The 13,556-nt window shown below is 35.9% G+C and overlaps 1 protein-coding gene across 1 annotated transcript in view; it reads right to left on the bottom strand.

The window, feature by feature from the left end:
- FRYL (FRY like transcription coactivator) overlaps nucleotides 1-13,556 on the bottom strand; it is a 234,344-nt gene that overhangs the window by 72,553 nt on the left and 148,235 nt on the right. The window contains exons 20-27 of the mRNA XM_030880492.3: nucleotides 12,494-12,731; nucleotides 10,900-11,085; nucleotides 10,551-10,637; nucleotides 8,802-9,070; nucleotides 5,760-5,955; nucleotides 4,738-4,862; nucleotides 3,044-3,101; nucleotides 622-713 (exon numbers count right to left, since the gene is read on the bottom strand). Coding sequence (XP_030736352.1) covers nucleotides 622-713; nucleotides 3,044-3,101; nucleotides 4,738-4,862; nucleotides 5,760-5,955; nucleotides 8,802-9,070; nucleotides 10,551-10,637; nucleotides 10,900-11,085; nucleotides 12,494-12,731 — 1,251 coding nt within the window. The remainder of the gene's footprint in view (nucleotides 1-621; nucleotides 714-3,043; nucleotides 3,102-4,737; nucleotides 4,863-5,759; nucleotides 5,956-8,801; nucleotides 9,071-10,550; nucleotides 10,638-10,899; nucleotides 11,086-12,493; nucleotides 12,732-13,556) is intronic.

Below are 13,556 nucleotides of genomic sequence, written 5' to 3' on the forward strand. Positions count from 1 at the left end.
CCTTTTTTCTCCCTCCTTCAATGGTCAGGCAACACCATTACCTTCTTAAGGAAATAGTTATTTCTCAACATAAAGCTGATGGAATTTTCCGCAAGGGGATGGTCTTAGTGTCAACAATAAGCTCAGGTTTTATGTTTTTTATTTGTAAAGGGTGGAAACAAGAATTATGGTTTTGGATTTCATAATTTTTCTCAGCACAATAGATTAATAGTTGATTGAAATAAATTTGCAAACCTTAAAATGTTTAGCCTTTAAATATATGATTTTTACAACTCCAGAAGAAATAGATCTTAAGAACAAGGTAAGACATAGTTAGATCGGACACCAAAAGAAAAAAAAAAAGGCTACTGTCCACTTGCCTAGATTACTAGATCCTCCAAAATATTAAAATCATAAGAACATTACACCCAATTTTTGCCTGAAGCAGTATGTACCAGTGGTAGAACTTCAATACATTTTTTAGCCATGGGTTAATGTACCAGATGCATCTTTGGTAAATAATGTTTATAGTGGTACAGATTTTTTGTTGTTGCAAAGGTGCTTTTCTGTATTTCCTCAGAGAAAAAAATATTACGGTCCCTAGTTTTAAAAAAGTTTAAAAAGTCAAAATCCAATACTAACCTGTGACTAATGACACCGGCATCTGCCAGCAGTTCAAATATTCGTACCAGTTGTACTCGTAAAATATCTCGACGCCTGCGTCGTTTCATGTTCTATTCCAAAGATAACAAAGATGTTAATTAAAAATCCTTCAAGGAAGTTGACAGAAAAGTTGCTGGGGTAACTTGGAAAGAATACTGTGAATGTCTTAGAGCTTGGGGGCTCACTATTTTGCTTGTGCAAGGTAGATTTTGGGCACTCTGGTGGTATTGCATCAAAAAGGTATGTGTGGATAGTTTGAAATTAACGAGCCAAATAAAATCAAATGACATTTTACACAGTAGTAACACGTATGAGGGGAGAAAATAAAATTCTACACTTTACAGTTACTTTTAGGTCAGATTTGCTAATCTGACAACTTTAGAGGAACTGAAACAGTTAGTAAACTGTTCCCTTTGGATGGTAAAGAATCCCTAAGATACTCCCAAATAATATGACAGAAGGGCAGGGAAAATATCACACAGGGGACTGAGAAACCCCACAGATTTTGCTCATGCCATGGTTTTTCACTTAACAATTAATTCTGACACACAAAAATACAAACAAAAACAAATTTCTTTGATCATCATGGCACGGATTAATATGTTTGTCTTAGTAGGGCCAAAGTACTAACGCCTAGGGTAATAGCTGTAACATCTTAACTTGATTCTGCTTCTAACAGAAACTCATATAATGGTAAGATATAATTCATCTCCTATAGCACTTTCTTCTATAGCTCATTATGTCATTTATGATATAATTTTCATAATACAGAGCAATTAAAAATTAGTCATTCACTTTCATGTCCACAATCCAGTTTTCTACCTTCCAAAAGCAGGTCAATGTGTGGATAACCAATTCATTAAATTTACTGTTTCTTTTAGCTCTTATGAAGTTTGCTGCAATTCATATTGAATGAAATGGTTTTTTAACCATCTTTGAGGATTTTTGCAAAGTTTTAGTCGACCTGTTTTCACTTTGTGTCCATAGAAAGATTGTGAATCTAATGCTCTCAAAATATATCATACATTCAAGGCACATCACTGTGCACATCTATTCACCTGCTAAGATGACTTTTTGCCCTGAAATTTGTAAGTACAAATATTGCTACTTAATTTTATTTCCAATTCCACTTTGCTCTAATAAATCATTTTGCACTGTAACCAACACGATCAATCTGAAACAAAAATTAATCAATTACAAAATGGAGATACTATCACTACTCCACAGGGCTGAATTACAATCGAGGAGTAAAGAATTACAGATGCTGTTTTAAGGTCCCTATAAAACGTAGCTATTGTCACCATCTCCCTCTCCTGCTAAAATTCCTCAGAGGATCTCCAACATTAATAGCAGTGACTCTCATTCAATGTTCTACATCAGACTCATATAAGGTGCTTTAAAAAATAGATTTCTGAGTTCTGTTCCAGGGATCCTCATTGAATAGTCCCAGGAATCTATAATTTTTAGCAAGCTCTCCCAGCGAATTCTCAGATTCCACTGCCATATGGGGCACTGCCACTGGTCTACTGGATAAAGCTGAAACCAAGAGCCTTTCATAAGATAGTTCCTTTTTTGCTTTCCAGCCTAACATTCAGTCACTTTCCCCATGACATAATTACAAAGAAAAATCTGCAATGTCCAAAATTTTTAAATAAAGTTTGCAAATGCCGTTCCTCTACCTAGAATGTCTTTCTCTTGCTTGTCCACTGGGGACTATGCTTCAAAAATTCACCTCAAAGGTCATGCTTCACCTATAAAGCATTCTCTTACACCACAGGCAGAATCAGAGGCTTTCTTCTCGTAGCTCACGTAACCCTTTATCTATGACTTTATTTAAGTGCAGAATAATTGTTATAATTATGGATTACATATCTTCTGTCCCAAAAGACACGTGGCTTTTGAAAGTTGCTCTGAACCTCATGTGTAGATTTGGGGATCTCTAGACCTGGGCCTGGCAAAACACAGCCCTCAGGCCAGATCTGACCCACTGCTGCCAGTAACTATAAACAGAGTTTTATTGGACTACAGAGCAACACCCACTTGTTTAGTTGTCTAGGCAGCAAAACTGAGTAGCTGCAACAGAGACAGGATGGCCTGCAAAGATGGAAATACTATCTGGTCGTTTACAGAGAAGGTGAGCGGCTCCAATCCAGACTCTGACCATCCTAACTTCAGGTAGAGCAATTACATATCTGTATTACAGAATGGGTTTCTGAGTAGGACCTCCTGTGGGGGGGGGGGGGAAGAGTTCTACACATTTTTAAAATGTTGAAAACTGCACTAGACTTATTTACTTATTTACTTCTGAACTTCTAACTTTTGTTATATTGTATAGAATAGAGAAGCCAATTTTAAGCGTTTGCCAAATAAATATTTAATGCTAGAAAACTACACAGCTTACCTCTGGCCTTCGTTCAAGCGCTTCTTTAATTATGGGATGTAATTCCTCTATTAGTTCCCTAGAAGAAAAATGATATACATTCATTTAATTAATAGCTAAATATATAATCTGACATGTAGAAATATGTAAATATTAATATAATGATGTAAACTAACAAGTGTTAACCCTAATCTTACTGTTTTAAACACAATTTTTATTGTTTTTTTGTTTGTTTGTTTTGGTTTGGTTTTGGCCACACCGTGCAACTTGTGGGATCTTAGCTCCCCGATCCGGGATCAAACCCAGGCCCTAAGCAGTGAAAGCGTGGAGTCCTAACCACTGGACCCCCAGGGAATTCCCTGTTTTGTTTTGTTTTGATTGTGAAATAACATGCACTCTGTAGAACATTTGGAAAACAGAAAAAATGGTATAGGCCACCTATTCTAATTTGTAGACATAAATACAATCTATTCATTCATTTTCAACCCACATACATTTTACGTAGTTGAAACTCCAACATATATAAAATAGTATCCCTTTTTCTTTAATTAACACTAGCAATAACCACTTTCACATGCCATTAATTAATTCGTAATGCTCTAGTACTGATAATTTTCCTAACCATTTTCAGTTATTACTGTTTCATTAAATTTTATCTAACTTTTTAAATAAATACTGTCCAGTGAACATCTTTGTACATTAATCTTTGATTTCATTTCTGATTATCTCCGTAGGATTAATCCTTACAAAGGAGATTAATGGGTCAAAGGGTATGAACTTCATGAAAATAATCTTTTTGTTGTTTTGTGTACATTCTGATTTTAAATTGCAAATGTAACTCGTTGTAGAAAATTGGGAAAATACAAAAAAATAAGAAGAAAATAAAATCCATCCACGATTTCATCATCTATAGAAACTGCTGCAGACATTTAAAGTATCTGCCTCAGAATTGTTTCTATTTATGGGGATTTGTTTTTTAAGAAACTGAGATCATTTTTGTATCTCACTTTTTCTATTAGCACGATCGTGTGTTTACTTGTCATAAAATTATCTTCCAACACTTCATTTATAATGAATGCTATCCCCACACCTACAGACATATTACAATTTATTAATCTATTCTCTGTTGTACATGTTATCTTGGAGACAAAACATCAAACGTCACCCCATATCAATGGAGGACAACCTCAAAAGAATAAAGTCTGGATCCATCAGGCAGTAACAAAACAGAAACTCAGGCAAAAATGAAGAATTTGCTTTATGACTATCAAAAACACCAAGAATAATATAAAATATGTACATAAATACTTCTTTTAAGATAGTCATTCTCTTGAACAAGAAGGGGAAAAAAACTACAGTTTTAGGCAACAGATCAAGATTACAAACTAACAGAATCACTGTGTAAATAAATCAGGTAGGAAAATATTACAACTTTACATGGCATTTTATAATTTCTAGAACGTATTTATGTATAATATATATTTGATTTCCATAACCATTCTTTGAAGAAAATATGGTGTTATTTACTCAATCAAAATGAGGAAATAAAGGCTCAGATAAAGTAAATAACCTGTTAAATGTTAAATGGCTAATTAACTAGTAAAAGTCAGGACTGATATGCTACTATCCTGATAATAAGTACTCTACCTCACCTTCTCTCCAAGGAGCCACATTTGCTATTTTAGGGCGTAGAGAAAACATGCAAAGATAATTACCTAAAAGCTCCTGGGTTGGTCCTGCCAAGACCTAGAACAAGGGATTCTGTGATTTCCATGCTCTCAGAGCGCATCATTGGAACTATGTGCTTAAACAAAGATGAAGGGGATGGGATGCCAATAATCTGGAAAAAAAATATTATATTTATCGCAGCCACTAATGATAGTACATCCAACTAAATAATTTGACATTTCAACAGTATTTGGTCAAGGACAATGGATAGGTGTCATTTTAGAATGAAAGTCGTTTCAAAATTCACTTGTGGTGTACATAATCTAAAAAAGTTAAATGATTTATCCAATGGCTCGCTACAAGTTCGTTAATGGAAGTGGGGTTTGCAGGTCTCTTAATTCCTTACAGACACTCATCATCATATAATAGGCTGTTTATCCATCGGCCTATTTCTCTCGATCTGTAAAAATGAGTAAAAAAATTACTTCTAAAAGAGTCATCAGTGTTAAAGTTAGACACCCAGGTGTTAAGTTTTGTCAATTTCCTCCAACTACCTGATAATATTTAGTGTCATATCATGAAGACTGTCACTATTCTTTTCAAGTTATTTGTACCCCTACATAATCCAGGGAAATTCTAAAAGAAAAACTTTACGCATTATTGATTCCAACTAAGAACCCATAAAAATAGTAATAGGATTTCTTGAACTATTTTCAGTATTAGTCCAAGTAACTAATGCACTTTTTTTTTTTTTTTTTTTTTTTTTTTTTTGTGGTACGCGGGCCTCTCACTGCTGTGGCCTCTCCCGTTGCGGAGCACAGGCTCCGGACGCACAGGCCCAGCGGCCATGGCTCACGGGCCCAGCCGCTCCGCGGCATGTGGGATCCTCCCGGACCGGCGCACGAACTCTTGTCCCCTGCATCGGCAGGCGGACTCTCAACCACTGCGCCACCAGGGAAGCCCACTAATGCACTTTTCAACCAAGTTATTTTATTGTCCTGAAAAAGAAATTTTAAAACATTATTTTTATGCTTCCATTTGGATTCAGTGGCAGGTGCAGAAAACTTACTTTAGAATCAATGCTGTAGCCACTATCAGGGGTGGACGCCAGCGTCTCAGGAGGAGAGCACCTCACGGAACCCGCAGATGTTGAAGATGCCGTGGAAGTCGCCGCACTGCAGCAAAGAAGCAGGTAGTTTCTCCACAGGCCCATGTATGAGTCACTGCTCGTGGTAGTATTTACTTTCTTAGCATTGATGGGGCTACTGAAAAAAAGAAGAAGAAAACAGGAAGACATAAATAATACATGTTTTGAAAAGTTTTTTTTTAAAACTAAAGCTAAATTTCTATCAATTTAGGGGAGATGGTTAGCATACAGTTTTTATTACTACCACTGAATCTTGGCGGAATAAGATATAATGAATAAAATATTAGATTGAAAAACACAACACATTATAGGATCATTTTAACCTAATCTATTACTTCTGTGAGTACAGTTAATATTTTATCAGGTCACATTTTATAACTTGTTATACATGCTCCACGTAGGGAAAAAAAGTGAAAACAAAATGAAAATCACCTTTACTCCTATGCCAAAATAAGCACTGTAAGTCTTCTACATATCTTCAACTCATATACATTAAAATAAAGGTGTAAATACATCTCTTTCATTTAATAAAAATTGAATACTGTTTCATCTGTTTTGTACATGCTTTTTTATACTTAACATATATATTTAAACATCTTCCATGTAAATTAATATACTTCCATGACATCATTTTTGATGACCATATATCATAGAGATTATCATGATTGATACAGCCATATTTTCACTGTCAGATATTTTAGCTAATAGTAATTTTTCCCTATTATACACAACACTATACATTTGGCTATATGCTTAATTATAATAAATGATTTATTATTTTCTTGAGTAAATTCCTGAAAATGGAATAGCAGAGTCAAAGAATATCTACATTTTTTTAAACATCTTTATTGGAGTATAACTGCTTTACAATGGTATGTTAGTTTCTGCTTTATAACAAAGTGAATCAGTTATACATATACTTATATCCCCATATCTCTTCCCTCTTGCATCTCCCTCCCTCCCACCCTCCTTATCCCACCCCTCCAGGTGGTCACAAAGCACCGAGCTGATCTCTCTGTGCTATGCAGCTGCTTCCTACGAGCTATCGGTTTTACATTTGGTAGTGTATATATGTCCATGCCACTCTCTCACTTTGTCCCAGCTTACCCTTCCCCCTCCCCTAGAATATCTACATTTTTAAGGCTTCTATCAAATTTCTGTTTTGAGATATTAGACCAATAAGATATTCTGGAACAATTCCATAAATCTTTCCAAATACCAAAAATTCTGTTGGGATTAAGGACTGAGAGCAAAACAAAGACAGGGAAAATACTAAGTTTTATTCCTCACCTTCAATAGATTTATAATCTATTGATAAATAATACATATCGTTTCACTGATTCGTCGTTTCTCAGTATTTTAAAAATGTTCAGAGCACTGTGACAGCAGTAAAAAAAACAAAAACAGAAACCTGCTAAAAAAATGAAAATCACTGCCATCATTGTGTGCTAGGGGAGATATATAATAGAGAAATAAAACAATGTCAGATGGCACTAAGTTTGATGAAGAAAAATAGAGCAGAAAGGGGATATAGGGAATGGTGGTAGGAGAGGCGCTTATAATTTAAAATATGGTAATTAAAGGAGACTAAATAAGTTCATAAATGTTACACAAGGTGGCATGTGTCAATCTTCTTTAAAAAACCAGCATCCAATACACAATACCTGAGAATCTACATAGATATATAACTAACATGTATGTGTATATATATATATATAAACAGTAAAAACAAAAACAAAAAATATATGCGTGTGTATATATGTTTATATATATATATATGTACATATAGATACACACAAATGCAAAAGAAGAAATAATTACTCTGGGTTGGAGATATAAGAGAAGGCTTTAAAAATAAGGTGGAATTTGCGATGCGTCAGATATGGGCAGGGCATAAAGAAAACAAAAGGCATTCTAGGTTCATGTGAACAAAAACTCACGGAATAGACACTGCAGACCACATTCAGTGAACTCTGAGAGGTTTATTTTGGCTCCAACATAAAGTACATGGATAGCACTGATAGAAAGTAAGGGAGAAAGTACAGACTGGAGGAGCCAGGTTTGTGCAGGCTTTTTTTTTTTTTTGCGATACGCGGGCCTCTCACTGCTGTGGCCTCTCCCGTTGCGGAGCACAGGCTCCGGACGCGCAGGCTCAGCTGCCATGACTCATGGGCCCAGCCACTCCGCGGCATGTGGGATCTTCCCAGACCAGGGCACGAACCTGTGTCCCCTGCATCGGCAGGCGGACTCTCAACCACTGCGCCACCAGGGAAGCCCTGTGCAGGCTTTAATATGAGCTGAAGGTGTTAAGTTTATCCAGGTGTTGGGTTTATATGGTCAAGTTATGACAGGAGGACTCATGCCGTGCAATCTGATCAATGGCATGTTGGATAAGGTGAAATCAGGAACCCAAACTCAAATAAATTCTCTTTAAAATTTAAGAGCAAGACTAACCTGCAGTTATAAAGCCTTGGTCAACTCTCCATCACATCACCAGTTACTCCAACTCTTTACCATTATCCTCAGAACTAAAACCAATGTCATTATCACGAATCCCTAACAGTGGACGGCCTTCCTTACAATGCTGTCAGGAAAAGTAAGGTCACTGAACTCGGTTTCCCTTCACTTCTCACCCTTTATCTACAAACTTATCTATACTCACATCCATTTTCATTTTTGGATGATTTCCTCATTAATTCTTCCATTCACTGGACACAAACTACGTACCAAGCAGTGTGTTATTAAGTAAATGAACGATTACAAATTGGTGAGACCAAATTATACGAAAAGAATGAAAGGATAATGAGACTGGATCCTTTACAACTTTCATCTCCCTTCTTCACATACCAGTATGTTATGGCATGTTATTTATGGGATTTCCAATTTGTAGAACTTTTCAAATGCATACCTTATGAAGGCTGACAGTCTATACATTTTAAAACTTGCACTAGAAAAACAACTTACTTTATATCAACTTGTGGGGATAACAACTGAAGTCTTGTGTACGCAAACATCCAAGCATAGCTCACAGCTGTAGGGCAGTGTTTTGGAAGGTTTTCTTGCTTTAAAAAACTGGAGAGACTTATAATCCATGGATCTTGGCCTTGGGTCACATGTGCAAATATCCATATGTGCGATGGACTAATCACATCAAACTGGTGGCTAATAGGAGAAGAGTTCCATTCTGCTAATGTCTGTAAATCTATTGAGCTAGGGCAATACAGCAAAGTAGTCTATGCAGAGAAAAAAAAAACAAAACCAATCGATTATTGTATATTTCACAACTTTCAAAGTTTTGCCATATAAATTGCTTTTAACTATAAGTGGCCTATTGCTAGTTTCTAGAACAGAGGTTCTTAAACAGTGGTAATATAAGCAGAGAATTCCTGAAACTGCATATAAGCTGTTTTGTGCACATGTGTACATGCAATTTTTTGGAGAGAGATTCCATAGTTTGTGTTAGTCTCAAAAAAGATCCATAAACCAAAAAGTTTGAGAACCACTACTTATGTAATTCATGTATGAATATGCAGCTTTCACGGGCATACTGAAGCTGCTAGAGAACTCAAAAATGAACCATTAACTTTCATGCTGATGTACCCTATATATGCATAAGTGGAACAGACGGGGAAATGGGCTCCTCTCCAGAGGTACATATTCTCAAATATTTGCTCAATAATATTCAAAGCTCTTATACTGAAGAGATAAAGACTTACCTTAAGAGCAAATTACTTATGATTCAAACAACAACAATGACAACAAAACAACAACAAAAACCGGAGTCTTAAACTGAACAGAGGCCCAATTCACTCGATCATTCAACAGATATTCATAAGTACCCGCTCCGAGTCAGGCACTGTTTTAGGCACTAGAGACAGCCGTCCATTTCTCAATTCATGGTTAATAATCTAAAACAGAATGCTTTAAATTGCACATACTTATAACCATCTCTTAGGTTTATAAAATTTATTAATATCTCTCTTGGTTACATATAACTCGTGAGGTATGAGAGCCAAGTGTTACGTGGAAAGCACAGAAACCTCTTGTCCAGGTATTCCAAAACGGGAAGAAAATAATTTCAAGTAGTAAAGTGTGATGGTTATTCTTATATCAGTTTTGAAATCTTGATATATGATCTTTTCTTCCCCTAAGCCAGACTAAGAAAGTTGGCATCAGCTTTCTTATGTATGTGTTGACAAAGTGTTTTTCTTCATCTTAATGAGTCAAATTACATATGACTCAGGCATAAAATACTATATATTTACTCTATGCACTTAAATTTACGTGGCAAAGCAAACAAATACAGTTACTGAAGGTGCAGAGCGCAATTTTTTGCTTCGAATTTCAACAAAAATTTTCTCCATAGCCTTTTAACCAGCATATATAGGTCAAGAATATTATATACCGTAATAAATAGCAAACAGTAGTCGACAGCAGCTTCAGATTTAAGAGGAATTTTTTAGATTGGAATGGTTGGAATTTTACAAAGATGAAATATTTTTATTTCTGTGGGAAGAGTACTGACCATAGCATAAACTAGTGCCACTTTGTGTGTATGTATGCCACTTTTTTAAAAGTATTTTTTATTTTTAAAGCCCTTTACCATTTTCAAAAATACTTTCTAATGCATGACATTTGTAAAAGAAACTCATGTATGTACATATGTCTTAAGTTCCAACACACGATTGAATAGCACAAAATCATTAAAGTTACCTGATCGGCCCCAGTGAGATGGATGAAGCTCTCAAGAATGGATGGGCTCAGCCTGTCCATCACATCTATGGCTAATTCATCATCACCCTATAAAAAAGACATCACATGTCTAGAAATGTTTAGGAATGTTTCAGAAAAGCCGTCAAACCTAGGTAAACATTAAAACTCACTTTAGCCCTATTTGTTACAAATGGAATCGAGGGCAGGTGGGTGAGCTTAGACCCTGTCAAAAAGATCTTGTTATAAAGTAAATTATCCCTGTCTGTAAAAACAGAAATGGAATAAGGATGGACAAAAGGAGTTTTTAAGTACTTTCATTAGGTAGCTGGATGAGATGTCTAAATCTTACCTTAGGTATTTCCAAAAGTGCAAATAAAGCCCGTATTTCTCTAAGGACACTGACAGCTAATCTCCTAGTGGCAGGTCGACTGCTACAGAGAGTGACAAGTGCAAACCCTTCGACCACATGGAATACATTGGAACACGGACTCCTTTCCAGAGGAGGGGGATGAGAAGCTCCATTAACCATACCATGCTTGAAAAATAAACAGAAGTTAAAAAATATATGTATGTATAGACATTCTAGTAAAACAATTACTAAAGAGTAAAGCAAATCATAAAAATGATGGCTATAGGTCTGTCTCAGCTCAAGAAATTTAAATAACATTTAATTTATAAAAATGTCATAGTCACATAGTGAAAAAAGCATTTAATTGGCAGTCTAAACAGGAATTCTGTACCTAAGTTCTATCACTCTCTGGCTACTTTGTAAATGCCTTAGAGCTGACACTTAAAGTCACTACTGGCCTAACATTTCCATATGGAAAGTGAGGGGATTGGATGGTATCCTCTGTACTCAAAGTGTGGACCAGCAACGTGGCATCACCTAGGAGCTCGTTAAAAAGAGAGATTCTCAGGCCCCTGTGATTTGTAGGCTCTTTAAAAGTTGAGAAGCTGGGTTGGCTTAGATGATCCAGCTCTAATATTCCAGGATTCTATGACTTAACACATTATCACAAATCAATAATTTGAGCAACTTTTATGGTTAAGAAGCACACATGCTGTAATGTGAAATGGGGACTGGTGCCTTTGATAAAACAATCAAATAACTCAGCTGAAAGGCTACCAAAATTTTTTATTATATCAGCTTTAAATATATTGGAAACAACCTAAATGTGAGCTAGAATTGCCTCTAATTTCTATGTTCATTTAAAAATAATTATTACCGGGACTTCCCTGGTGGCTCAGTGATTAAGAATCCATCTGCCAATGCAGGGGACACGGGTTTGAGCCCTGGTCCAGGAAGATCTCACATGCCACAGAGCAACAAAGCCCATTCCCCACAACTACTGAGCCTGCACTCTAGAGCCTGCGAGCCACAACTGAGCCCACATGCCACAACCACTGAAGCCCACGTGCCCTAGAGCCTGCAAGCCACAACTATTGAGCCCACGTGCCACAACTACTGAAGCCCATGTGCCCTAGAGCCCGTGAGCCATAAGGACTGAGCCTGTGTGCCACAACTACTGAAGCCCACACACCTAGAGCCTGTGCTCCTCAACATGAGAAGCCATCGCAATGAGAAGCCCATGCACCGCAACGAAGAGTAGCCCCCGCTTGCCGCAACTAGAGAGAAAAGCCCACGTGCAGCAACGAAGACCCAATGCGGCCAATAAATAAATAAAATTTTAAATAAATAAATAAAAATAAAAACTAAAAATAATTATTACCAAAGAAAGAAAGTTGGAAAGGTTGGACACGCAAATGTTATGTATTTAATAGATAAACTATAGGAAAGTTCTGCTTAAGGGATTACAAACACTTTGAAAGGAAGTAAAACTAATAAAACTTTTAGTTTTTGAGAAAGTCAATATGTTTTAACATCATCATTGGTCATCTACCACTGACCACATACAAAGAGACACTACAAAAGAGTTTGGTACCTGTGAGTCCTGGTTTTTGTTATGCATTTGGGTTGCTTGTTTCCACTGATTTATTAATTGCACCAACATCTTTACGGCATTATCAAGAAGCGTGGGATGGACATCAGTCACTTCACGAACAATAAAATAAACAAATCCTGAAAGAACATCCTCCCGCCAATCTGGAAAATCAAGCATTAGTGCCTGCAGAGTATTGAAAGCCAGAGCACGTAGTTCTTCATCCATATGAACTGTGAGCCTACCAAGAACAAAATTCCATTAGCAAACCTCAGAAACCTTCCAAAGAGTTTTATCATCTAAAATGTAAAATTAAGAATTTAAAAAATATATCCTTTCAATTGGTTCATAAGAAGAAGATAGGAACCAATGTTCACTTTTTGTGCTATATTCATCCTTATGCTAAACTATATTCATTTATTTAAATTCACATGTCAATCTACTAATATTAGTTGGTACTTGTACTATAATTCAGAATAATAAGTTTGATCATAATTCAAACGCTGTACTTTAGAAAACACAGACTGACAAATCAGAATTACATAAAAAAATTCTTTAGTCCTTAAAATGCCATAAGTTATCCTATAATCAATCAAAAATTACGTCCAATCATATAATACCTTAGCGCTAGCTCATATTTATTTAGTCCTTTACTGGAAAGGACATGATTTATCTCTATCATTCCTTTCATGCTGCTGAGGTTACAGTTAAACATAAGATGGCTGATTGTGAAGAAAGAAATACAACAAATCAAGATGGAATCAGTTTAACAGAAATAATTCTTGACAGTGAGAATGAGAATAAATTTAGGAGTAACTTCATAAATGGGGTATGCCTAGAAAGAAAATGAAAAAAAAAAAGTGTCAAACGAACCCATAAGGTCTTCAAGAGTTTAAGTCTAAATAAATTATAGGAGAGGCTACATATAATTACCTTTTAAAGACATCAATACAATATGAGGACATGAATTAATATTAGTTAAAGGATTTTAATGGAACTTAAAGAAGAGAATGATAAACAAGAAAATCATAAAACATGGCTGCAGCAGTGAAGCTACCAATATATA

Source organism: Globicephala melas, chromosome 5 (assembly GCF_963455315.2).
Source record: "Globicephala melas chromosome 5, mGloMel1.2, whole genome shotgun sequence".
Classification (NCBI taxonomy): Eukaryota; Metazoa; Chordata; class Mammalia; order Artiodactyla; family Delphinidae; genus Globicephala; species Globicephala melas.